The sequence below is a fragment of the Microtus ochrogaster genome, chromosome 7, assembly GCF_000317375.1.
Source record: "Microtus ochrogaster isolate Prairie Vole_2 chromosome 7, MicOch1.0, whole genome shotgun sequence".
NCBI lineage: Eukaryota > Metazoa > Chordata > Mammalia > Rodentia > Cricetidae > Microtus > Microtus ochrogaster.
In genome coordinates, this window is record NC_022014.1 from 81,198,467 (window position 1) to 81,221,939 (window position 23,473).

The 23,473-nt window shown below is 53.5% G+C and overlaps 1 protein-coding gene across 2 annotated transcripts in view; it reads right to left on the reverse strand.

Moving 5' to 3' along the window:
- The window catches only part of Dnah17 (dynein axonemal heavy chain 17), a 106,649-nt gene extending 84,972 nt beyond the window's left edge, over positions 1 to 21,677 (reverse strand). For both annotated transcript variants that reach the window (XM_005350806.2, XM_005350807.2), the window contains exons 1-18: positions 21,333 to 21,677; positions 19,667 to 19,860; positions 18,637 to 18,829; positions 18,352 to 18,451; positions 18,131 to 18,216; positions 17,854 to 17,979; positions 17,297 to 17,449; positions 17,029 to 17,115; positions 14,486 to 14,653; positions 14,047 to 14,163; positions 11,511 to 11,776; positions 10,703 to 10,898; positions 9,116 to 9,262; positions 7,129 to 7,237; positions 6,074 to 6,177; positions 4,561 to 4,701; positions 2,839 to 2,982; positions 473 to 655 (exon numbers count right to left, since the gene is read on the reverse strand). In XM_005350806.2, coding sequence (XP_005350863.1) covers positions 473 to 655; positions 2,839 to 2,982; positions 4,561 to 4,701; positions 6,074 to 6,177; positions 7,129 to 7,237; positions 9,116 to 9,262; positions 10,703 to 10,898; positions 11,511 to 11,776; positions 14,047 to 14,163; positions 14,486 to 14,653; positions 17,029 to 17,115; positions 17,297 to 17,449; positions 17,854 to 17,979; positions 18,131 to 18,216; positions 18,352 to 18,451; positions 18,637 to 18,829; positions 19,667 to 19,860; positions 21,333 to 21,677 — 2,859 coding nt within the window. The remainder of the gene's footprint in view (positions 1 to 472; positions 656 to 2,838; positions 2,983 to 4,560; positions 4,702 to 6,073; positions 6,178 to 7,128; positions 7,238 to 9,115; positions 9,263 to 10,702; positions 10,899 to 11,510; positions 11,777 to 14,046; positions 14,164 to 14,485; positions 14,654 to 17,028; positions 17,116 to 17,296; positions 17,450 to 17,853; positions 17,980 to 18,130; positions 18,217 to 18,351; positions 18,452 to 18,636; positions 18,830 to 19,666; positions 19,861 to 21,332) is intronic.
- Positions 21,678 to 23,473: the final 1,796 nt, after the last annotated feature.

A 23,473-nucleotide genomic window follows, 5' to 3' on the forward strand; every position in this document is an offset into this window, starting at 1 on the left:
GACACCGGAACTCTCTCCAATCTGTGTTCCATTGTACCCACAAGTGTCCTAGCAGTCTGCCTGCTCCCCCACATCAGACTCCTATGCCCAGAACTGGACCACACTCGGCAATCAATACACTCAGATCAGGCGGGTAGGGATGGTAGCAGATGGCATCTGGGAGAGTTAATCTCCATCGTCGGCTTGACCAGGTTTAGAATCACTTCTGGGTATGGCTGTGGAAACTTCTAGAGTGGCTGAACGCAGGCGGCATCATTCCCAGGCTGTTTTATCAGGGAGAAAGCCCGCTGAATAACAAAACCATCACTCTCTGCTTCCCGGCTGCAGACACAGCCCTGGCAACCCGACAGGACATAACCACACCAATCACTTTCTGAGCTGTCTTCACCAAACTCTGCTGAGCTAGGCCATAACCAGCTGGTACCCACCCAAGCAGGGAGACGCAGAAAGGTGGCAATGGACCCAGGCTGACCTTGTAGTTGACTCTGCCCTTGGCCAGGCGAGGGATGAGCCTGGCCACATTGTAGAGGTCATTGATGAGGCCCTCGATCAGCACCAGGAAGCCATCCTCTTCACCCATCTCCAGAGACGGGTTGTACGTCAGTCCTTCCTCATCCAGCTCCATGCGGATCTCAAACAGGGGAGCGACGCTCTCCTGAAACAGGTCATCGGGGGCTTAGGGTCTCGGCTGCTGCTAAATGAGGCCCAGCTGCCCACTCCGGGCTCCGGTTAATGAGCGGCTCTCGCTTGCTGGCTCAGACCATGTCAGCCCTGTGCACAGCCGTGGGCTCCAGGCAGCAAGGACAGGATGGGGAAGAGTGTGCGTGAAAGCAGATGGCTGAGCTCAGTGCTGCCAGTCCTCGGCTGCCCGGCCCTGGGAGCGTCATTTCATGGAAAGCCAGCATTATCACTTTATAGGATGGAGACTGAGGCTGCCCGTCACTCCTAGGACACGGAGTGTGTAGGGCGAGGCACGTCCTCATCTCCCCACATGGCTGCAGCCAGTCCATACCTGGACGCCTCTGGTGAGGCTGCAACGTCACAGGGCACAGGACCCATCTGCCAGGAGAGCTACCCAGGTTTACTCTGGGGCTCTTCCCATGATATCAGAGTTTCTCGGGTTGTGTGCCATGAGCTGCAAGTGGCTAGGCTGTCCTTTCTGTGGTCACCTCAGACTCAGGAGGTCCCATCAGATCTGTGACAAATAGACTCTGCCCCCTTCCCCTAAATTCTCTATGATGAGGAGAGCTGTTTGCTAGCATTGAGCGGGACTTTAGGGTATCAATGGTCAGTCAGCATGAAGGACGGCCGGGCTTTTCTGAGCACTAACGCAGAGTTTGGCTCCTGTCAGGGGGCCAGGGCCATTGGGAACTCTCTGACTGTGTCAAGGAGGAATATTCATGGTTTTGATGGCGATGCCCCTTGATCTGCCACTGTAAATGACATCTTGACAGTTTACCACTGATGCTTAGCAACCATGTGGAGTTGCTTTGTGAGCCTTATGGCTGGGAGTAAGGCCTGCTGGCACCAACAGACTTCTGGGTCTACAGTTTGTTAGGGTTGTGGTTGACATGGGTCTTTCAATAAGCCTGTGTGGGCAGATGGGTAAAACTCTGACCCTGAGACAGGATTCTGACGACAGTGGACGTGCGGCTGCCAGCCTCTACCTTTCAGCCTCTCCTTCTTCCTCCATGAAATGATACATTAAGGTCTGCTCCAGCAGGGCCCCTGGCTGACCCTCGACTGTGAGCTGCGTATACGTCTATCGACTATAACCCACTCACCCTCCAGCACTCAGCTACAGCAGCAGAAAACTCACTAAGACAACCACTGACCGGCAGTGGAGATGCGTGCTGGGTTCACACATGACCCAGCTGCCCTCTGTGGCTTGTGGGAGGCCCCTCTCGATGCTACCACCCTGTCTTCTGCGGGGTTCCAGGGGGTCTTTGCCTTCTCCTTCAGGATCTTTTAGGAACTGTTGCATGAAGGTGTAGAACCGGGATGTCCCCAGGAGCTCCCGTGTCCCTGGGTAGCAGTGATGGGACCATGTGAACTCTGACCTCTTTGATAGACTAATCCGTTGATGGAGTTGTGGCTTAAAGGATTTGGGGAATGGGTTTGGTCATGAAGGAGAGCTTCCTCTTACTTCCTGGCTGCTGTGGTGTGAGCAACTTGGCTCCATCCACGGCTCCCTGCAGTGGGGCTCTGCGCACCACAGCCCAGAAGCAACGGACTGGAGTCTTTGAGATGGCGAGCTATAAACTAGATCTTTCTTCTTTGAAGTTATGCCTCAGGCTCTCAGGCATTTTGTCACGGCAGCAAAACACTGACTGATACACCTGTCATAGGGCACGGTAGGGAAGGTGCCATCCCCCCGGAGGACACAACTCAGTGGGACTCACTAGCACACCTCGGTGACACAGAAGTGAAGCTGCTGACATCACGGGGAAGAGCCCCTTCTGCCATAACCACGAGAAGGGAACAGGGCTGCCGGCATTACCTGGCAGCAAGGCGGGAGCATTTTCTCAGACCTAGACAGGGACCACAGTGCATTTGGGTTATGGCAGATCTCAGGCGACCGGTTGTCCTGAGGGCCTGGGATTGGGGCGTTCTCTGGTATGCAGGGCCTTTAGTTTTAAAACCAGGGCAAGCTGGGCACCACAAACAGAATTAAAAGTTTACTAATCCACAAAGCTGCCTGCTTTTTCATCAAGCAAATCAAAAGCATGGATTCCAACACCAATCTCTCTCTCTCTCTCTCTCTCTCTCTCTCTCTCTCTCTCTCTCTCTCTCTCACACACACACACACACACACACACACACACACCAATAACTTACGTCCATAGTCATGTTGTCCATCAAGTAATTCAGAGATTTGCGGATGAAGCGGTCAAACTCATCTAAGACCATGCTGTCGATATAGTTAACATAGTCCTTCCAGGACTGGCTGGTTGTATCTGCTCTGAACAGTTCCGCATTTTCCTGCATATGGAAGCATGCCATTGGCTGCGATATCTCACTGACGCCCACGACAAGATGCATCATCCTTGTCTTTGACCATTTGGTTCACAGACACTCAGAGCAGACGTTTTAAGTTCTTCTAATGTGTTGGGCTCATGAAGGCTTCATGTAGGGAGCTTACCCCCCACCATCCTGTAAGGTATGCCTCTTCTAATCTTTTAGTGTTCTGCTCAGACGTCACCTCCTCCTAAAGACTGTCCCTTGAGCATCCCTGACCCCACCCACATTCTCCTTAGCAACCCCTGTTTCTCCTCCTCCTACTACTACTACCACGGCACAAGCAGCAGCTCTCGGTTATCTTGTCTTTGGTCTGTATCTTCCTTCGGTGGCCATCTTTGTGACAAGGAGCCTCAGTTATCCTTTCTGCAATTGTACCTCTGATGCTTGGCAGTATTTGGGTCACACGTGGTAAAGGGCTTGATGCACAGGGGAGGGACGGACGGACGGATGGATGGATGGGTTGATGGGTGGGCCAACAAGTAGGTAAATGGATGGGTGGATGTATGGCTACAAATATTGATGGGAGGAAAACTGGGTGGGAGGCGAATAGAAGAGTGGATGGGTGGGTAGATGGATAGATAAATAGCTAGGCAGATGAATGGATGGGTTGAGGATGAATGGAGGGGTGGATGAGGGAAAGGATGGATGGATGGACGGATGGATGGACGGACGGATGGATGGAATGAAGAACGGATGGATGGACAGATGGATGGACAGATGGATGGATAGAGAAGTATGTAATAGACGGAAGAGGGACAATGGGTAGATCTACAAGACATTGAGTCCGTTGCAAAGATGAATGTAACCCAGCCTGTATTCTCAGGCCAAGGAGAAAGGAGCCAGAGTCACAGGTAACTTTAGTGTGGGGTAGAAAGAAATGGCCCGAGTAGCTGTCACAGTGGCGGATGGAACGGATATGTTAACAAAGCCCAGTACGCAGGCAGCACTGTCTCGCTGAAGCTGGAACTGGTGAGGTTGTTCTCATTGGCTCTCTGGCCTCCATTCCATTCAGCCTTGCTCCTCCTGCTGGGCTCCTATCACACACACCCACTTTCTAGATGGCAAAGCAGGTGTGTAGCCCATCTGCCTGACACACGCTGGCTGTGATGTGCCGCATGCACACAGCGGAGACCTTATGTGTCCACTGTCTACACTCATGGATGGGGAACCCATGAAGGACACACACAAACGCGCGGCAGCCTGTCCCTATTGGCCTAGGGTGATGACGTCACAAGTCCATATGTACTGGAGGGCAGGTGCTGGTGGTGCTCTGGCCACCAGAACAGGGATAGGACACAACAGTGACCCTCAGGCTTTGAGGCTCAGCAAACGCAGCCAACTGCTGCTCTTGGGTCAGGCCATCTAATAGACTCTGTGGCCATTACTGCACTTGTTGTCTGCCATTTTAATAAAATGTTCAGCTGGGCGTCCTCTCTCTCACCTCCACAAAGAGCAAGCAGCTTCCAAAGACCCCCTCCCCATCCCAAGGGTCTCCTTACTGTGACTTGGATTCTCCACCTGCCCCCAGGGTCTCCTTACCGCGACCATGGCTTGGATTCTCACGCCCGCATCCTTGACGGCAGCATAGCGCTTGTTCAGGTTGGCCACCCTTCCGTCCAGGTCCAGCAGGGCCTCCTTCTTGTTGTCCTTCCTCTCAAATAGGGGGTTGGTTGACCAGTCCTGGTGAGAAGTCACAAGAGTGACGCGCTTGGCTTGGCCCCTATTCCACGTTCTCTTGGGCATGGGCCTCCTTGTCCCTTGCCAGCCTTTTGCCGTGCCCCCCTGTGCACCTGTGCCTCACTTCCTCTTGGGGACACAAGTGTGCCATTCAAGTGAAAACAGTGGTGAGGGGTGACATTGCTTTTCCACTTCTGTTGTAAATTTAGGTTTTATTTGTGTGTGTGCCTGTTTGTCTGTATGTTCACCGCATGCGTGGAGCGCCCACAGAACAGAAGAGGGTGTCGAATGCCCTGGAACTAGAATTAGAGGTAGCTGTGAGCCACCCGGTGTGGGTGCTGGGAACAGAGCCCGGGTCCTCTGCAGGAGTAGCAGTGTTCTTAGCTGCTGAGCCATCTTTCAGCCTCCCGTCTTTTTGTTTTTATTGTTGGTGGTGGTGCTTTGTTTGCTTTTCAGAGACAGGGTCTTCCTGCCTACACCTGGGTGGGCCTCAACCTCGGGATCCCCGCTTCAGTTTCCCGAGACTTCAGGATTATATACTTAGGGTGTAGCTGCCTGTCCCCCTGCCCTGCACATGAACGCATGGTGGCTCTGACATATAATAAAATTATATTCTGAGAATTGACGGGAGGAAAGATTTTTTAAAAAGACTTCCTGGCCTGGGGAGGATAAATGCTTGTCGTGCAAGCCTGATGACCTCAACACAGAACCCCAGCACCCGTGTAAAGTCTGGGTGCTCCAGTGCATGTCTGTAAGCCTGATGAGGGGCTGGGGGCAGGGGCGGCTGCATCCTGGAATTCACTGGGTAGCCAGGTTAGTCAGCTGGGAACTCCAGGCTCAGGAGCCTTGTCTCTAAAGGTCAAGGTGGAAAGCAACCGGGGAAGACACCTGATATTAACCTCCATTCGCCACAAGTGCACACACACACACACACACACACACTCAATGTATGTGCACAGACTTGCACACACCAAACACACACGTACTCTCAACTTCCTTTTGAACATGTAGCCACAAATGTTTCTCAAATTAAGGCCACTGAGACCCATGAGGGAGGCTGGGGAAGGGTCCCTCAGCTTTCTGGAAATTGTTCGAGGTGGAAGAACTGCAGTCTGTCTTCCCCATCGAGCAGGGTGCCTCTTCTCTGACTGGCTGTGTCCCAGCCTGGCACAGCCAGGGCCCCGCACAGTCTACTGAGAGCAACAGAATGGAGCTGAGTCAGTTCTGCTGAGGGACCAGGCTCCTTCTGCTTTGGGAGCACACTGACGTCACGGTCCAGAACATCAGGTGGCGTTCCCTGGCTGCCCAACACACAGCAGCACCTGCCGGAGGCCTCCACACAGCCCCGGCGCCTCGCCCTTGGCGGCTCACTCACCTGCATGGCCTGTCTGATCCCTTCTATGTTCTGCTTGGCTTTCTGCATCCGGTTCTGCAGATTGTACAGGACCTCCCGCATCTCCTGGATGTACTGAAACACATCTGCAACACAAAGCACAAGCAACGTGACCCCCAGGAAGGGCCCGCAAAGAGCCACACCCTTCACACCCTTCTTAGACAGGCTCAGTACTCCACGGGGATGCTTCTGCAGCTGCAGCGTCCCACTCTAGAACACGAAGCGCAAGTTGCCCTTGTTGATTTCCCTGGAGTAAAATGGCAGAAGTCACTCACAGTCTGCCACTGTGGTCATAGGTTGTCTTCACTGCCCAGTGTGTGGGTCCTGCCTCACCCCCAGGCTCCTGGGACTGAAGCCCTCTCTCACTATGAGTGGGGGAGGAGGAGGCTGGGCATAAAGCTGCCATAGCCTGGGGTAGGAGGAGGGCTGTGTTCTACAGCAGCTGGAGGGTGGGGGAAGGAATGTAGCCACCTTCTAAAGGAGCATTCAAGGGGGCCTGCATGTCTTACATATGGTGACATTTGGTCCCACCCTCCAGCTGAGACAGTGGAGCCCAGTGGGACTGAAAAGAGTGGCTAAAGGCACGGCAAAGGTCTCAGGAGGAAGAGAGTAGCAGAAGGTGGCTAGTCCAGACCTCAGAGGGCACCCAGGGTTGCAGGGGGAGTTAGGGCCACGTCTCGTTTGCTGGTGGGATGGAGGAAGGAGACCCTGCCACCCCGCATCCTTCTTCTCCTTCAGCATCTGCCTCTAACAAAAGGGACAATATGTCTTCCCTACTGACTTGCTAAGTGCCTGTGGTAGACATGAGGAAGACCAGGTCTGGGTCCCCCATCTGGAAATGGTTGGACTCTTGGCAGCTCCCTAAGGGTCTTTGCCCATTCTGTGAGTGACAGGGACAGGCTTTGTGGCCTGGGCGAGGAAGTGGTCGACAGCAATTCAAGCGACTCTCTGGAGTCTGGAGGCAGAAGTGGCTTCCCCAGAGCGCCAGAGGCAGGGGCTGCCCAGGTAAACCCTCAGAGCAAAGGGGGCCTAGGTACTTTCGCCATTCCAGAAGAGTGTCGTCTCGGCACTCATCAGCTTGACGTCAATCGCTTCCAGTTCTGACTTGATCAGTGGGAATTCCACATCCATCACTGTCGTCTTTATCTGCGGGAAGGAAGGCCACGGAGTTAGGGGTTTGCTCTCAAATCTTGATTCTAGACTGTCTAGAGTTCAACAGCATGAAGGGCCACTTACAAATGCCAGCACAATCAGTATTGTCTTGGAATTATGTCAAATTTCATGCTGGGGCTGGAGAGATGCTACAGTGGTTAAGAGTGCGAATTACTCTTCCAGAGGGACCCGAGTTCAATTCCCAGCACTCACGTCAGGTGGCTCACAGCTGGAACTCCTGCTGCAGAGGGCCTGATGCCTCCAAAGATACCCATGTAAGTATGGTGTTCACACACACACACACACACACACACACACACACACACACACACGACTGAAAATAAAGTTCTAAAAACAAAACTACATTGTATTTCAGGTGATTCTGATTTCTTCCGAGGGTTAAGAAAATGCTTCATTGCTTGCTATCTATGTCAACGCAGTAGAGAGAAGGACAATGGCAGGAAACATATGTGTAATGAAGGCTCTGTCTGCAGAACCTCTTTGGGGTCAGCCATCTAAGTCTGAAGTCCAGCGATGTCTTGAAGGAGCCAGGGTCTGGGAGAAGTGGCTGAACCTGTCTAGCACGATGTAGAGCCCACTGCTTCTGCCCCACTCTGCCTTGTGTACCCAAAAAGTAGTTGATCCTTGAAAAAGTGAATTCACAAAACCAGAAAAATCAGAAGTATCCAAGAAAGAGGGAGCCATCAGTCAGGCTCTTGCTAAGACACAAAACAGAGACTCCTCCCAGGGGCGGAGCCTTTCCTTGGAGGATGAGCCCCGAGATGATGTCATCTCATCAGTTTGTCTGTGCCCAAAGCTTGTGGGTGGATTTCAGGGGAGCCCTGTATACTGACTCCAGCTGCTAGCTTCTGGTGGCTGACCATGACGATGCTGCGATGGACAGGTTATACACTTCTGACCCGGAACTGGAAGATGACGGGTCTGCGCTGTTGGGGGCTGCTTGGAGTGTGACGCTAGGTCACGGCAGCAGTGGAGAGACTGCCAGCATCCGGCCTAGCCCACAATCTACAGCTGGGGAACCATAATACCTGTGCTTGCCTGCTCCAGATCATACCTGAGAAAGTTAACTTAGAGGTTTAGGCTCTTGGCTCCCAAAGTTTCATTCTGAGGTTGATGTAATTGTTGTGGGGCCTGTGGACGTCATGGGGGTGGGAATGCGAAGCAGAGGTCACCCCATGGTAATCAGAAGACCAAAGAGGAGGCAGGAACTGAGGCCCTGGTATTGTCATCTGTGTCTCCATCATCCTATGTCCCTTCCATAAGGCTCACCCCTGACTATGCCAAGCCACCCGGTAGCACCGCAGACTGGGGACTGAGCCTCCAGTACATGGCCAGACTCTCATGTTGACTTTCTCTGTCTCTGGGTGGAATTTCAAAGTGGGGCAGGCTGCCTGCTATGCTCCGTGCCCACGGCCCACCGAAAGTTTCTGTTTCTGCTGCCGGAGCAGGCTGGCCTCAAGGCTATCCAAGGCCTGGGACTCTCATTTGTCAGTGATGTCTGTGTTAGGTCCCCAGATCAGAGGGACGAGGGGAGAGATAAGGGGAGAGATGAGGGAAGAGACTCGTCATTCTGGGTTTCAGGAGGTGCCCCTCCCTGACTTACACAGAAGGGATGGACGTGATGTGGGATGACATTGGTATGTATTACCCAAAAGCTCGGGAACTTCCAAAGCCTTTACCGAGAGTTGTGCAATGTTAGCCCAAGTCTAACACAGACGGCACTTCCCGTGGCGACGCTCTGAGTCATCACCACCCTTGTGATGACTTCTTCCATGTGAGTAAGGAAGGGAGGCACGTTTGACTAGGAAGACGCCCAAGTGTGGCATACTACGCAAGGCAACACGGGCTCACCTCATTGTACCAGCCGACGATGAGCTCCAGGTTGCCCACGAACTTCCGGAAGGTTTCGTTCTCCGAGAAGAGAGTCTCTGCACTCGTGGGGATGTCTTTCTGCTGCTGGAAGTTCAAATATTTGACTTCTCGCAGGACTGCCACCAACTAAAGGGCCGGACAAGAGCAGGAAATGGTCAGCAGGTGACCCCAGCCACAGGCCCACTGCTGCTGGCTCTTCACAGCCAGGGAACTGAAGGTGGGTGGGGAATGGTGCTGGCTGGCATCTTCACTCTACTCAATGGGACCCAGCCAGGGCGAGCTTGACATCATCGTCGTGGGCAGATGATGTCATCATTCTCTTCCATCCTTTCTCCTGCTCAAGGCTACTGAGAGGCTTCCTTAGGGGCTTCCCCTGGGTTCTCTCTCTCCTCTCTCTCTCTCTCTCTCGCTCTCTCTCTCTCTCTCTCTCTCTCTCTCTCTCTTCCCTCACACCTGCTCTGACCAGGGGATTGACATGGCAGGTGACCTCCTGCAAGGCTTGACTCAGGTCTGAAACTGCACCTGCTCCCTTCCTCCAGCCCTGTAGTGGGTCCCTCTCCACTTCCCTCCTAGTTCCTTTACCCCCGGGCACTTGAGGTCACCGCTGCTGTGTGGGTCTTCATCTCTTTGCTTATACTAACTGGTTGTCCTCTCTCTGCTCACTCCCTCCCCACTTCCTACCAGGAGGGCAGAATGGAGGCTGTGGACTGGCTTCACCAGGGTGTACCACACATGGCAGTGCGTCCACCAAAGGGAAGAATGGATCTTAAGGAAAGGAAAAGCCTTAAGAAATGCTCGTCCCGGCCCCCTCCCTGCCTTCCTGGTGTCACTGTCCATGTCCAGACAGGACAGGTCGTGCATGGCCGTTCAAAGAGGACTCTGCCTCACTTGGCTTCCAACCCGTATGCACACTCGAACCATCTGGGTTCAGCCCTGTATGCGCCACCCTGGCTGACAAGCTGGTCCACCTCTCTGGGTCATGTTCAAATTCACCTTTTCTCTTAGGGTCATGTGAAAAGCAAGCAGACAAGCTTGCCAAGAGGCTCCACAGGCCCCAAATCCCAGCTACTCAGAAATCCGAGGCAGGAGGATTCATGTCAGAATGAATAAAAGCCAGATAGATAGGACAACTCAGCGAGACCCTGTCCCACAATGAAGTAAAAGAGGTTGAGAGATGTAGCTCAGGGGTAGAACATGTGCCTAGCATGTGTGAGGTCCTGTGAGGTCAAATCAAATCAGTAAAATTAAAGAACAAGTCTATCTTAAAACACTCCGTCTGTGTCTCTCTCAATGGTAAGGATCGTGGACACCCGGGCCTCTCGGTTTGTAGGCAAAGACCCTTCCATCGAGCTGTACTCCAACCTTGAAGACGTTTCGGGCTAACATCTAACACATCCTGAACACTTGAAAACACTCAGCGAAGCTGTAGGCGCCTGTGGCTCACGCACAGCCACTTCCACGGATGTTCACTGGTGGCGGTGGTGGAGTCAGCCTGTGGCACGGTGAGCCCAGGCTTTCCCCCCCTCCCCGCACTCCATGCCCACCAGGGACCCGCCAGGGACCCACCGCCTTGCTGAAGTTGACTTGGATCAGGCTGGAGAAGGGGTCGCGCTGGATGAGTGGCTGGCCCAGGTTGAAGTGGCAGTCCTCGTCCACGCCCTCCACCCACTGCTGGTAGATCTTTTCCCGGCAGCTCTTGAGGAGCTCCATCATCTCGTCGTACTTCTCGTACACCAGCTTGGCCTCCATGCTGGACATGACCCTGGGTTGGAGGCAGACAGAGCAGTGAGGTTTCACCCTCTAGGGCTTTCTACTGCCCCCATCGGTGGCTGCCAACTGAGGGCGCTGAAGCAGGCTGCCGGCTACCTTCCTCCCAGGATGACAGAGTGAAGGTACCGTCAGATGGTGGCTGAGCCGTACATGAGAAAATAGAGATCTGAGTCCTTAGCCTGCCCATGAGCCAAAGCAAATGCCCCAGGAGTCCACATGGTAGCCTGCCTTGCGGGAACCCCAGCTGGCCATAGCTGTTGGGAATGTACAGCCTCCTTTCCTATGTGGGACCAACTAGACCGGCGTAAAGCCAGTGTGACCCCATGGGTCCCACAGAGTGCCAGCTTCACCAGCAACAACCTCCATCTGTGCACACCTGCCGCATCCCCACGGTTGCTGCAGAGCGCTCCTTCACGCCCTGCCCCACCCCGCCCCCACACCAAATTCAAGAAATGGGGTCTAATGACGTCTTTGCTCTAGCAAGCACGGTGAAGAGCCTGTTTGGTCCCAGTCAGGTGGTCTTGGTTTATTTCTGAGGTGGAAGACCCCTGCACGCAGGATGCACGGACTACCTGGACCCTTTCCAGCCCAGCCCGGCACTCACGGGTGCTCAATGTGCTTCAGGTGCTTCATGGACACCTCCAGCCTCTCCTGAAGCTCCAGGCTCCACTTGAGCTGCCCAGCCACAGGAGACATGTTTTTGTGGATGGGTGGTATCTGGCCTTCGGTGGAGGCCGCCATCTGGGCATCATACATGAGCTTGGCATTATCCAGCTCAGTGTTGAACATCTCCAGCATGACCGAGTACCTGGGCACCACCTCAACAAGAATCAAAGGCCGCTCCAGGAGGCCCCCACACATGTACAGGAGCTGCGGAGACATGGGAGGAGGTGTTGCTGTTGCCAGAGTTCGGGCTTCCAGCTCTGTCACTGGTACTGGCCCTAACCCAGGGTTACTGGGGTTGTTGACGAAACAGGAATGGCCTAACTTCAGGACTGAGGAGACATGGGCCTTGTTGGAACAGAAATTCCCCTGGAGGCTTTCTCTGTGTGGCAGCTGTTAAACGGAGCCTGTGTGAGCCCGTGCTGCCTTAGGCAGAGACACCTGCTTGGAAACTAGCAAAGGCAGATAAGCCCAGAGCTCGGGAGATTTTACTCCAGACCTGGGGACACGCACACGTGTGCACGCGCACAGACAGACAGACAGACAGACAGACAGACAGACAGACACACACACACACACACACACACACACACAAGAAACGAGGGGCTGCTCACAGAGAGGGGATAGCATGGGGTCCCCTAACGTCTGGAGTCCGTAGCAAACACCTAGCGTCCCTGTGGACTCCCGTAACCTTTCCCTTAGCAGGGGCTCCGAGGCCTATGTGGGTCTTACACTGACCTCAGGTTTGGTTTGGAAAATACGACCATCATTAAAAACAACCTTTTAAGACCTGAGGACCAACATGACCCGAGGAAGGGAAGGGAAATTTTCAGGCCCTTGGAAGTAGAAAGGAGCAGCGTGAGTCTGCAGAGGAAGCGGGAGCCGGGCACTGCAGCGGGCCCTCCTCTGTGGTAACCCAGAGGCATCCTTCCCTGTCACAGCACCTGACCTGTGACAGCTGAGGAACCGGGTCTACCGACCTCACCATTGCTCTTTGTGGCTTTTTGGTCTCTGGTTTTCGGGACGTAAAGTCCTTTCACTTTCTGCTAGGAGAAGGTCACGTGAACAGTGCTCTAGAACTTTCCAGGCCACGTGTGCCATGCTGATGACAGGGAGACCTAGCATCTATAGCGTCAGGTCGGGGACGCACAGGGACGGCGGGAGGCGACTCCCGAGGGTCTCCCCATATGGGACTGTTTGTCTAAGTACCATCATTGTAAAGTGAGAATTTAGAAAATGGCTGAGTACAGAAGCAAGCCTGAGTTCTCCTGAGGGAGAAAGCCCTGGGACAGGCCAATTTTATCACTCTGGGATGAGTGAGGCTCCACCCATCCATGGCCCACCTGCCTCTGACAGAAAGAAACAAAACAAAACCCAATGATCCGTGGGCAACACTCAAGAGGGTGGGTGGCGGGCTGGAGAGATGGCTCAGAGGTTAAGAGCACTGACTGCTCTTCTAGAGGTCCTGAGTTCAATTCCCACAACCACATGGTGGCTCACAACCATCTGTAGTGAGATCTGGTGCCCTCTTCTGGCCAGCAAGCATACAGACAGAACAGAACACTGTATACATAATAAATAAATAAATCTTAAAAAAAAAAAAAAAGAGGGTGGGTGGCTCAGCTCATGCCCAAGGCTGGGGGACTCCCCAGCGTGTCCCCTTCTTTGAGATCTGAGAGACAGGGGTGTGTATAGTGTCACCTCATGTCTTGGTCAAGGCATCAGATACTCAACTTGTCTGGTTTTGCTGAATCTGTTATCAACTTTACTATGGGCTCCTGCTGGGGTATGTGTGTGGAGGGGGGGGGAAGGTTGTGGACAGAGACACCTGGGGAATTAGGACGACAAACATCTGGGGACTTCACCCAGACCTTTCCAGAGACCCGTGCTGTGTTCTGTCGTTTCTAGACACAAGCCACACCTGTTTCTTGACTGTGGCTCCCACTTGCTTGGGCGGAATTGGAAATGAGGCCGGGCAGGAGGTGGGGTGGGGTGGGAGGTTGTTACCCCTCCCTCCCTACAACAACAGATGAGGTCTCCTTTCTGACTTAACTGAAGGTGTTCTTTACCCACAGCTGTGCAGACGCTGCATTAATGTGCATTCATTGCCTCAAGTCCCAAGCAATCCTAGACCTCTCCTGTCACCCAGCCCCCAGGGCCCCCACCATCTCTGCATTTGTCTTTATAAAAGACATAGGTTAAACAGCACAGGGTGGGTTGCACCCGACTCTACAGGGGAGAGGTCTTGGAGCTCCTGTTCGAGAACCTTCCTCAGTCTCCGCTCAATGAGAGAGGTCGCCACTGCCCTGGGGTGCCCAGGCCACTCTGACTACCTTCAGTGTGTGTGTGTGTGTGTGTGTGTGTGTGTTCCCTACTGACCGGCCTTGGAACACAAGCTCCCTGGGCAGCTCGTGTGCCTCTGCGGTCCTTCCCTGGGGTCGGCCCTGCAGTGACGCATGGTGACGCACGGTGCTCACCTTTGCTGAGGACTCGATGGAGCTGCAGTCATCAAAGGCTTGGCAGAAGATAGTAGCCAGCCTCCTGTCCAGGTCCTGGATTTTGGTCTCAAAGTCCTTGTAATCTTCATCAAAACTCTAAAAGGAAGTGAAGGGCAGCCATAGTCAGGCAGCGGGGAGCTGTTGCAAACCACTGACAGGCTGGCAGGCCTCATGGCTTAGTTCAGCCAAGACGAGGCTGACCGCACAGCTCAGCGGTGGAGAGAGGCCTGGGTCAGATCACCAGCACTGCCGTCTCCCTCCCTGACCCCAGGTCCTGCCCATGCATCTGTCCATTGGCATGGGGACTGTAGCTTCTGTACTTTTGGTGACAACTTATTAGAGTCCGGGGACTACCCACTCGCTCCACCCAGTGTCACTCCATGCCATGGGCCAGGGTCAGTTTTCACCCACGGCTTACCGGGTCTCCGGGGTCCAGAGGGTCGTATTTGCACTCAGCAAAGACCTTCACCAGCTCAAAGACCTCATCGTAGATCTGGGTCACCAGGCTCCCAAGGATGTTCCCCCGCACGCCCCCCAGCTCAATCTTCTCCAGCTTCAGAAATTCAATGGCCGTTTTGTAAAGATCCTAGCATGGAGAGAAAGAACAAGAACCCATGTGCTCCGTGCATTCGTCTCCGGGGCCAATAAAATAAAATGGGGGTCCCGGGACCTTCTCTGAACCGGCGAGGAAAGCCCTCAGATATCACGCCCAGGGCCGGCACCGCAGGAAGCACATGAGGCATGCAAGGGACATGCGTGGGGTGCGCTCTTTAGCTGTTTCTAGAACACGGAGCAAAAGAGTGTGTGTGGGGGGCTCCTCCAGGAATCACCTCTGCGTTAAGAGCATGGGGAGCCAGGAGGATGACGCCTGGGATCTGGTCCAGGCTCCATGCTGGCCAAAGAGCCTCCCTAGATGCTCCAACCTCCACTTCCTCAACTCTGGAAAGTACTAGAAAGGTGCCGGGGTCTCTCATGCTCTGGCTCAGCTTCAAGTTTCTCTGTCCCCTGGAGAGCATCCCACACTGAGAGGGATCAGACGGCTGGTGGACACTGGCGCCCGGTCCAGGCAGTTCTCCATGAGGATCCCCCACTGCCCAGTTTTCCCCAACTATGGCGGCCCATGACAATCCCTTCCCAGAAGATGCTTCAGGGTCATGCTCTTTGCATCCAATCGCTCAGCAGATGCTTCTCTGTGTGGTAGTCTTGTCTCCACAAGTTCCCCAGTGTTTCCTGAGCACAGTGAGTAGCATGTGCTACTTCTCTCCTCCGTCCTCCTCTTCCCCCATCCCCTCTTCTGGAGTCAGGGTCTTACATAGCTCAAACTGGCGGCAAACTCACTATATAGTTGATGACCCTGAACTCCTGATCTTCCTGCTGCCCAAATGCTGGGGCTACAGTGTAAACCACTGCCCTCAGGGGCCCTGTGCATGCTGGGCAAACACTCTGTCAACTGAGCCACGTTCTCAGTTTGTCCTTTTTTAAGTGGATTTAGGGCTATGCACACAACATTAAAAGCCAGTTACCTCAGGCAAAAGATTTGAAGACAAATAGCAAGGTGTGTTGAGAGGGTGAGGGGCTGGGGGCATCTCAGCCGCTAGAAGTATTCTCTGTGCAAACATAAGAACTTGAGTTCAAATCCCTAGCACCTACATACAAAATCTGGGCATGCACTGGGGGTGGGGGTTGGAGAGATGGCTCAGGGGTGGAGAACACTTCCTGTTCCTCACAAAGGACCTATGTTTGGTTCCCCGTATCCACACAGCGGCTCATGGCCGTCCTTAGTGTCAGTTCCAGGGGATCCAATGCCCTCTTTTGGTTCTGTGGGCACCAGGCATGGATGTGGTACACACACGCGCAGGCCAACACTCACACACATGAAACCATCTGCCTCACATGCTGGAAACCCCAGTGCTGTGAGGGGAGAGACAGGAGAATTGCCAGGGCTCAATGGCCGTCTGTTTGCCTCGAGTGAGGGAGGCGGAGCCTGATACATGTCTTCTGGTCTCCACCCAGGCACAGGAACACGTGTGTTCACCGCAAATGTAGTCTGTTAAATGACGCAGGGGCTCCTTGTCCCACCCAGCTGGAGCCCTTTCACGGCTCCTCCTCAGGGGAGACCATCTTGACCCCTTCTTGAATTGTCACTTAACCTGTCTCACTCCGGGTCCACACACAGAGGGGTCTGAAGTCTCCCTTTGTGCTAATTGTGTGGATTAACTTTGCCTTTGGTGCCAGGGACAGCTGAATCCATTTTCTTTTCACTTTAACAATGTTAGCCTTTGATCACGTCCTTAGCTAGAGGCCAACTGTTTTGACAGGTTCTTCCCCCACAATCTTCTGAATTATACGTCGTCAACTGCTCCCATTGTTCTGAGAATTGACCGACCATAAGACATTTTGTGGTTCGTTAACAGTCCGACCATAAACTCATAACGAGTACCTTTCCCCTGATCATAAAAATAAACTGCGAAATTTCACTTTTAATCACTTGCTTGCTTGGTATAAAGAGACTGCTCTGCCTTTAACCTGGGCCGTTTGCATTCTCTTCCCAGAGGAGACTGAAAATATGGCCTCTCTGTGAATACATTTTTGTCTTACAATGTCTTGGTGTTGGCTCCTGGCTTTCAATACCACAACATCTGGCTGCTGGCTTGCTGACAATGGCCACTGTATTGGCTGGGGGACAAGACTGGAGCTAAGGGCCAAGTAGTTGCTGGGTTTGGGCATGGAGGGGGTCTCAAGAACAGTCTCTCCAAGATACAGGAGCTTGCCACTCACTTAGAAATTTCTAACTAGGAGATTGATCCTGGAAGTTTTTTTGTTTTGTTTTGTTTTTTTCTATTTCTTCCCAGAGTAAGGAAGCCCCCATACATGCTGGCAGATGCTCTACCACTGAGCCCCAGCCCTCGTAGCCTCTTCTGAGGGACGTGGAGGCAAAAGGGAATGGAATTCCAGTTTTACCTCAATGGTCTGCACACGGTGAAAGAAAGAATTCATGCGGAAGAAGGCAAGGGATGAGGGGAATTCCCACGGCACAGGTGGCTTGTCCTTTAGAAGGCAGAGGATGAGGGAGGTGTGAGAGACAAGACCATAGTTGCTTCAGCTAGTCCCACCTGCCCACCCGTCAGGGGTGGCACTGGCGTGACCCAGGGTGCAGAGATCCCCACCTGCCCACCCGTCAGGGGTGGCATTGGCATGGCCCAGGGTTCTGAGACCTGGCTGTGGGTACCTTAAAGAAAAGCTTCATGTTTGCACAGCAGAAGTCGTAGGCGTGGAAGAGCTCCCTAAGGACGCCCACGGACAGCGAGATGCCGTTCAGAACCTCCTCGATCTCACCCTGCAAGCCCTTCAGCACCTCGTCTGGGCTCAGGTAGGTTCTAGTCTAAACAGAAGAAAAGACAGGCATCCTAAGGCATCCTTGATGAGTCCCCAGGTGGCGTCCTGGCACAGTGGGTACTGGAAGAGGACCAGTCCCCACCCCCAGGGCTCGTTTTGTGTCAAGGTGACAGCAAAAAGGGATTTTTGCCCACAGCAGATCAGGGATCACCAGGCGTGGAAGACACACGGTGTTCTCCTGATCCTATGGCTAGGTTACAAGCGTGATTTTAATATGCTTTGGTGGCCTGGGTTCCAGCCCTTCAGCTGGTGCTGGCGACTGGCTAGCAAGGCACCCTGGGAAAAACTCTTGAGAGCCACCCCAGGCTTGGCCTCTACTTGGAGCCTGAGAATGCCCAGGCCAAAAAAGAACAGAGGGTGGGGGAAAACCAGGCTGGGGGAGGTGGTCACCATTTCGATGATTTGGTTGCAGAACTCCCGAAGAATGACGATGACCCTGGAAGGTGTGTTGTAGTGCTCCGACGTGGCCCATATTAAGCAGATGGTGCTCAGCACCTTGACGATGAAGCTGGGGAGCTGGGAGAGACAGCCCAGATTGCTACAGAGGACTCCCAAGGGGACTCTGTACCAGTCGGCTGCCGAGGGCTCTACAATGTCTCTGAGGGCTCTACGATGCCGTGGGCCTGCCTCTCCCACCCACCCAGTTGGCTCTTCCTTGTCAACACACCACTGTGAAGTCAGCCTGTTCCATCTCCTCTAACAGGATGCGCAGGGGCTTCAGATAGAGGACGATGTCATTGGCTTCCTTCAGCCCTGAGTATGAAGGGACACAGCAGTCAGAGCTGAAGGGACTCGGTGACTATGGGCAGCAGTAGAGGTTTTAGCATCCTTCCCAGGAGTGGGCTGACCCCCCCCATAGGTCCAGGGGCTTCATGGCGTCTGGCTCACCTTGGGTGACATTCATGTAGACATTTTGTAAGGCTGGCCAATAGCAGCTTTTGGCTTTTTCTAGAATCTCAACTATCTTGTTCACCTTGGGTCTGTTTAGCTGGGGACAAAAGAAGCCACAGCCTCTCAGTCCAACCCTCCAGCGAGAGCAGACTGACTTGGGGCTGCCAAGGCCGAGAAATGTACCAGGAATGTACCTTGGGGTCCCTGGAAGGGCAAAACCAAGCTATCCGCCACCCAAGTGGCCCAGTAAGAAGTCAAGTTCTGGGCAGAAGGAGGCCCTACCTGCTCGTGGATACACTGCAGGTTCATGAGCCGGGCGTCCCAGAATTCAAATTCCACACGGGGCAGCGGGTGCAGGCCATCCAGCAGGGCCTGAGCCGAGTCCTTGCTCAGCACATCCCGGATTTGATGGGACCAATCAATGATGATGGTTTCGATGGAATGCAGGAGCGAGTTGTCCAGGGAGGAGGGGATCCTGCCAAGTGCAAGGTCAGGATGATGCTCTTGCGGCCACACACACATGGATTGCCTCGAACCCTGTGCTATTGTGGAGGAAACCCACCTGTCCCCCACCAGCAGTCTGTAGACAAAAAAAAGCTCCAAGCTACAGGCACTGCCACAACCCACTGCCACCGCCATTGCCACCGCCACCAGCACTAGCTGGTGTCTGCTCTCATGTCCTTGGCATAATCCAACTACCTAAGGGAGTCTGAAGACTTTCCCCTCCCCAGGGAACAATGCCCAGAGCAAAGAGGAACGGGCACTTTCAGAGATGCCCAAGGAGCCAGAGACACCCAGATAAACACCATACAACATGGCCTGTATTGGGGGCTTAACACACAGTCCCTGAAGGACCAGTCAGGATGGAACTTAGGAGTCATCATCCAATGGTTGTTTGTGGACAAGTTCACGCAGGTAACTTTTGCTTTTTAATTGTTTCACATACCAGGGTGCCTCAAGAGTCCCTTGACCTCTGGCTGCCACCATCTCTACACCTTGACTTATGCCTTCCTGTGCAACATCCCTCCTACTCCCTCCGCTGCCCTTCAGCATGGCGTTTCAAAGCCAGTGTGCGAGGCTACCCTTGGAGCCTGGTTGGGACTACCCTTGTGTGTAAATGGGGAGGAGACTACATGTAGGTGGGTCCCCCTCCTGGGTGTAGACACTGCAGGATGGTTGGATAGGGATTCCTAGGGGCTCCAGTGTCTGGTGCCCTCTCCTACAGACTTGGTACCATCCCGCACTTGCCAAGGCATGGACTCCACCTGCAGTTACGTCTGAAGTTCATGGTCCCCCTCCGGCTGCTGCCTACCTCTCCATGGATTCCAGCGTGCCGTCCAGGCTGCCCAGGTGCTCTGGGATGGGCAGCAGAGTTTTCCCCTTGATCTTGCCTCCCATCACAAACATTTCGTTCTTCAGCCTGTGGACTTGCTTGACAATATCTTCTGAGACCACCCGGGGCCAGCCATCCATGTTCTCACTCTGGTTTAGCAGAGAATAGAGCACCTGAAAGGGACACGACAGTGACTCTACCTGACTCTGCTCTTCTGGAGGATTTGGAAGACCTATGTGCCCAGAGCTTTCTCCTGGAGATGGGGTAGCTGGAGTTCTTGGAGCAGTGATGGCTCAGCTACCTGTCTTTGAGCATCTGAACCATCCACATCTCGCCCCATAACACATTTATGCTACATACCTTTGCAGGAAGTTTAGGGTGAAGGCTGAGAAAGGCTGAGTTATGTCTCTAGGCGCGCGCACACACACACACACACACACACACACACATATTCCTACCTCCTGTATCTTGCTATGTGGATGCAGCTGGAAACAGTCACACATGAACCCATACATGAATCCATGCAAAGGTATGTGACCATGTAGAGGTCACACAGGCCAGTGTGTTTTCCATCATTTTTTTAAGATTTATTTATTATATATAAAGTGTTCTACTTGCATGTTTGCCTACACACCAAAGAGGGCACCAGATTTCATTACAGATGGTTGTGAGCCACCATGTGGTTACTGGGAGTTGAACTCAGGACCTCTGGAAGAGCAGTCGGTGCTCTTAATCTCTGAGCCATCTCTCCAGCCTGTCCATCTTCTTCCTTGAAGCAAAGTCTCTCACTGAGTCTGGAACATTTGCCATCTGGACTGGCTGGCCAACACGCCAATGGATCCTCCTGTCTCTACCTCCCGGGGCTTTGATTGCAGGACCACTAACTTTTATGTGGTGCTGGAGATGGAAACGTGTACCCTCATGTTTGTGCAGCAAGCCCTGTGCCCACTGAGCCATCTCTGCCCGGCCTAATATGGCCTTTAAAGAGGCAATGAGTTCAGTTAGACCAGTAGGCTGAGCCCCAACCTCCTAGGACTTGAGTTCTCATAGAAAGAGATAAGGACAAAAAATTCATCCCAGAGGGAACAGGAAGAGATAGTCATCTACAAGCCAAGGTCAGAGGTGTGGTAGGAGAGGGCCAGCTGGCCCTGACCTTGGGCTCCCAGCTTCAAGAGCATCTGGAACTACAGATAGCCACTGAGTTGATCGCGGCCTTCTCACTGAGGCTTCCCACTCTTGGCATCCAGGCCCTGCTCACCAGCCAGCCTCCTGGCTTCACGTTTCTCTTTGATGAAGCACAGGCAGGGTCCCAGGTCCTTTTGTTCTATTATGACTGGGAGGGCTAAGTAACCCAGCCTACTGGTGTGGCCCACCAGAAGCTCTCCTCCACCCCATTGAATCTGCCGAGGGCAGGTACCAGGGCATGACAGTGGCATAGAGGAACAGGGAAATAGGGATGGTCTTGGAGCTAGCTAGGGCTCCTGCCACATCGCTTGGAGCAGGTCTGCCTGCATTTCCAGCCAGCTCTCAGGTGAGGCCACTGGGCTTGCACACTGCAGGAGCAATGAGGACTTGGGCCCCTCACTCTGAGTCCTCCCAAAGCCTCGGTGCTCCGGCCCCACCCTGCCAGTCTAGGCACGCATACCTCTTCCACAACAGCGATCAGCTGGTCCACGGGTGTGGGGCTGATGTCCCCATAGAGGAGGCTGGTCTTATAGTTGTCCTTGGTGATGTTCTCTGGCTTTGTCTTGATAAAGTAAATACCCTTGGACTTGAGGGACTCTGGGAAGCCCAAGCAGGGGATGATCATGCCCGCAGCATTGAGTGTCAACACCAACACAGAGACATCAGTTTTGTCAAAGAATTCCATGAGCAGGGCCATGTTCTCCTCGGCTCCGATCAGTTTGCCCCACTTGTCTGCCTTGTACTTGAGGATGATGAAAGACACTGCCTCCAGATACTCGACTCTGACATCCGGCATGATGGTCATTATCCCCTTTCCTTATGGTACAGTCTGCTGAAAACAGGCAGGTGTCAGCTGGTTTCTGAGCTCCCAGAACCCCACAGAATCCCCGTTAGCCAAGCCAGTGGAAGGGGACTCACTGGCCTTTGTTTTTATCTGTTGGCTAGGCTGTTGACAAGGGAGGGACCCCTGTTCCTGGTGCGGGGTCAGCAGGTCAAAGGTGTACACTTGTGTTATCGTGACCATAAGATTAAATAAACTGAAAAAGACAGAGGGGGACATGGAGGGGGGGAGAGAGAAGTGGCCACATCAGTGGGGGGAGGGGTGGGCAAGGCAAAAGGGGACAGGGATGAGGGAAAAGTTTGAAAAGAAATTGAGGAAGGATACCCAAGAGTGACCTCTGACCTCCATGTATGGATATGTGTGTACACGCACACATACATACATACAAACTTGGGCTGCTCAACTAACTCCTCTAGTGATGGAGGAAGGTCATTGGTTAAAAAATAAAGAAACTGCCTTGGCCCATTTTATTGGTTAGAACATAGGTGGGTGGAGTAAACAGAACAGAATGCTGGGAGGAAGAGGAAGTGAGCTCAGAGACGCCATGCTCCCCTCTCCCGGACAGACACGATAGCTCTGCTTTCTGAGGCACACACGATGAAGCTCCGACCCAGGATGGACATAGGCTAGAATCTTTCCTGGTAAGACTGATGCTACACAGATTATTAGAGATGGGTTGATCTGGATATGAGAATTAGCCTGTAAGGGCTAGAGCTAATGGGCCAAGCAGTGTTTAAAAGAATACAGTGTCCGTGTAATTATTTTAGGGCATAAGCTAGCAGGCGCCCGGGGTGCTGGGGACGCAGCTCCGCTGCTCTTATTACTACACTCTAGGGCTCTGTGTTTCAGTCCGTTCTAGAACCAGCCATTGTCAATGTCAGCGTTTGCAGGCCACATCGGAAGCCATGGGATCCCAGCCTTTGACTTGGGCAAAGCCAAGTTGGAGGCTTCTGAGGTGTCACAGCATACAGGTCCTCAGAGCCACATCCCACACCAGAGCTGGTACTCAGCCCTGCCCACATCTGAGTGAGGCGGTGCTGTGCGGTTTCAGTGACCCAGGGCTTTCCTAAGTGCCCAAGGCTTCTCGGTGATAGGAAGCAAGGTTAAGAGAGAGCCGGGGGAGAGAGTGGTCGTGAGCCAAACCTATCTGGTTTGGGCCCTTTTGTGAACAAGGGGAATGACAGTTGCCTCTCCACCCCATAGAGGGAGCCACGCAGTGACATCAGCTAGCCATGCAAGGGCTTACTTGGTGCTGCTGCTGAGCCACCACCCCCCCCAGCACCATGTCATTTAAAGCTGGAGCGTGTTTAAGGGGGCCCTCCTTGTCAAGCTGATGTTACGACTGAGGTTGACGGGACCACCCCTGGTTTACCGGTCTTGTGGATTTGGGGTTTCACAACTGGTCTCATCTCAAATCCGCAGTGTCATTTCCTGGGGTGCTGGCCACAAGGTGGCAGTTTATAACACTGTCCCACGAAGTACTTCTCAGGCCCACCAGCCCCTCGGACTATTCATGAGGGGTAGCTGGCAGGATTGAGGCTGGGCTGGCTCAAGGGCAGCTACAGGGAGGGCATACCAGTAAGCCTGAGTGAGGAAGGAGTGGGGCCATGACGGCCAGCTCCAAGCAGATAGCAGGGACAGCACTTGGTGAGTGCTGCCAGCCAGGACCCGGCTTCTACCCTATGTGCCAAGGCCCCTCAGCTCCTCCTCACCCTAACGTGGCTTAGGACTGCTCACCAGATCCACGCAAGTATGTGCTT